Source organism: Lepisma saccharinum (assembly GCF_977018435.1).
Source record: "Lepisma saccharinum chromosome 12 unlocalized genomic scaffold, izLepSacc3.1 SUPER_12_unloc_1, whole genome shotgun sequence".
NCBI classification, from domain to species: domain Eukaryota; kingdom Metazoa; phylum Arthropoda; class Insecta; order Zygentoma; family Lepismatidae; genus Lepisma; species Lepisma saccharinum.
In genome coordinates this window covers 13,073,057-13,075,623 of record NW_028142891.1, presented here as the reverse complement: position 1 = coordinate 13,075,623, position 2,567 = coordinate 13,073,057, and the positions used below count along the sequence as shown (strand labels likewise).

The window sequence follows — 2,567 nt, the reverse complement described above, 5'->3', positions numbered from 1 at the left end:
CTTGTGTCTGTTATATGTAACTAATAGATTCAGTCTTTGAAGAAATTTTGTTCCTTTTATTGCACAACGTCCTCATATGAGTACATGACATATCTCACATATCTAACTACAAAATTAGATTATTTTTTTTTCGCGATATCTATTTCAGGGAATCTACTTGATCAGAAAATCAAATTTATTTTTCATAATTCATGCATGAGAGGGCTAGATATGAGAAGCCACCATCAGTCCCTCCTGCTGCAGACTGAAGTGAGGTGGTTGTCTCGTGGAAAAGCGGGGACATGTTTGATGGAACTGCATGCAGAAATAGCAACATTTTTGATGGACCAAAACACTCTATTGGCAACGGTTTTAAATTATGAAGACTGGGTGTGCAAACTGGTGTATCTGACAGACATTTTTAGCAAAATGAACGAAATGAATCTATCATTGCGAGAAAAAGCTGCCACAGTTTTTGATGCAAACACCAAAGCATCTTCTTTTAAGAGGAAACTTAGGTATTGGTTGGAGTGTGTGGAAAAGGAAGATATCCATTGTTTCCCTCTTGCAAAAAGATTCTTGAATGAAAATAACATCAAGGTTCAAGAGAAAATACAGAAAAATCTTCAGGCACATCTCGAAGCTTTGAAAGACTCGTTTCAACACTATTTTCCAACAGCTCAAGAGAAGGTGCTTAATGACTTTAAATGGGCACTGAATGTGTTCAGCGTGAACGAAAAACCACCCAGCTTAAACTCAATGGAATACGAGGTCCTCAGAGATTCGACATCTCGCAGAGAACTAAAAATTGAGTTTCAAAACCAAAGACTATTGGAGTTTTTTCTTCATTTACTAGATGAATTCAAAACCTTGTCTGAGAAAGCAAAATTAGTATTGCTGCCTTTCTCAACTATTATCTCTGTGAAGCGAGATTCTCCACTTATACAGCTACCAAAACAAAATACAGATTTTGCATTATCATTAATTCTACCTGAAATAAGAAAACAGTGCAAAGAGAAAAAATGCAACCACGGGGGTGTCATTGAACATTTATACGTTATTTTATAGACCTTATTATTGCTCACACCAACAATGTAAAATCTATTGTATCGCAAAGGGTTTCAAAACACCATTACCTTGTAAGACATAGAGCATGGTATGCCTAAGGGGGCTTGATTGATTCTGAAAAGGGCTCTGCAATTCAAAAAGGTTGGGAAACACTGCTTCATTCAAACTGTTCAAATATTTTACAGGGCCATTTACTAGAAAAAGCCTTTCTATAAAAAACATACATCTATGAGCATTGTGCCAAACACCATGCAAGTAATTTTACGCATGTTTTTTTAAAAGAAAAAATTAAAAAACCGATTTAAATAAAAAAATTAAAAAGTGATATTTTAAATAAAAATCATTATTTTTATCCACCCTGCCTACAACACAACCTTATCATGGAACAGAACCTTTCTTTGTGGACCTATTTTTAATGGTCCCATTTCAGTACCAAAAAGCAGTACAGAACTTGGACCATATTTAAATGGTGCCTTTTACCAAACCCAATAGAGACAGAATTGATGGGTTCCTAGAGTTTTAACAACTCTGCTGGAACCAACTGGATGAGACACCACAAAGGTTTGACTCATTTATTTAGTTTATTTAACGTAACATTTCTGCTATACTTGGCTAATTGTGACGATGTGATATGATGCAATGGATGAATAGACAATCACAAACATACATGGATGACACCCAACACACCCCACAGAGGATTATACTGGCTGTGAGTCCAGACGCTAGAGCCTCGTTAGCCCGTTAACAGTTCCCAGGGTGCACTGCATGGAAGAGAGGTTGGCACTTGAGTGCTGTTAGAGAGCAGCACCTTTTACACCCCACAAGCAAATCAGAATCACTCTTCGAACATAGACGATTGACTGAATTTGTAAATTTGTGTGTGTCAGCAGCTAGGCTATCTTGCACTCGTCACATTGTATGGGGTCCAGCCCCTTATCATTACTTTACCTTACAGGGGTTGGACAAAATAATATGAACACCCGATTAGATGAGCCCCATTTTCGGAGTTGTGTGCTAACTGCACTGACACGAACGGAACGAGTATTTTGTTTTCTCTGTGTCCTATGATCCCTCTGCTAGAGGTATGAGCCACCATTAAGGCTATGAACGGTTTTGTGTTGTGTTGCGCTACCATTATGTCTGACCTTACAGACTTCAGAGTACAAATTGTTGGTGCCAGATTAGTTGGTGCATCTGTAACAACAATCGCAAAGTTAGTATGGGTATCGCGAGCTACTGTATCTAAAGTCATGACAGCATACAAAGTGCAGGGGAAAACGACGTTTACGAAACAGAATAGTGGCAGAAAGATGAAACTGACAGAGAGACAGGAGGGCATTAAGGAGGATGCTGGCTCTCAGAGGAAGACCACCGCAACTAAAGTGACTGCTGAGCTGAATATGCATGTTGAGAATGCAGTGTCAACGAAAACAGTGCGTCGAGAACTGCATAAACAGAATATTCATGGCAGAGCCGCTATTGCCAAACCTCTTGTAATGCAGGACAATGCCAAACGGAGA

General features: G+C 38.7%; 1 protein-coding gene across 1 annotated transcript; it reads left to right on the top strand.

Moving 5' to 3' along the window:
• Nucleotides 1–210: 210 nt before the first annotated feature.
• Nucleotides 211–1,047, top strand: LOC145982178 (zinc finger BED domain-containing protein 5-like). The gene has a single exon (XM_083115745.1). The coding sequence runs from the start codon at nt 211–213 to the stop codon at nt 1,045–1,047; it is 837 nt and encodes a 278-aa protein (XP_082971871.1).
• Nucleotides 1,048–2,567: the final 1,520 nt, after the last annotated feature.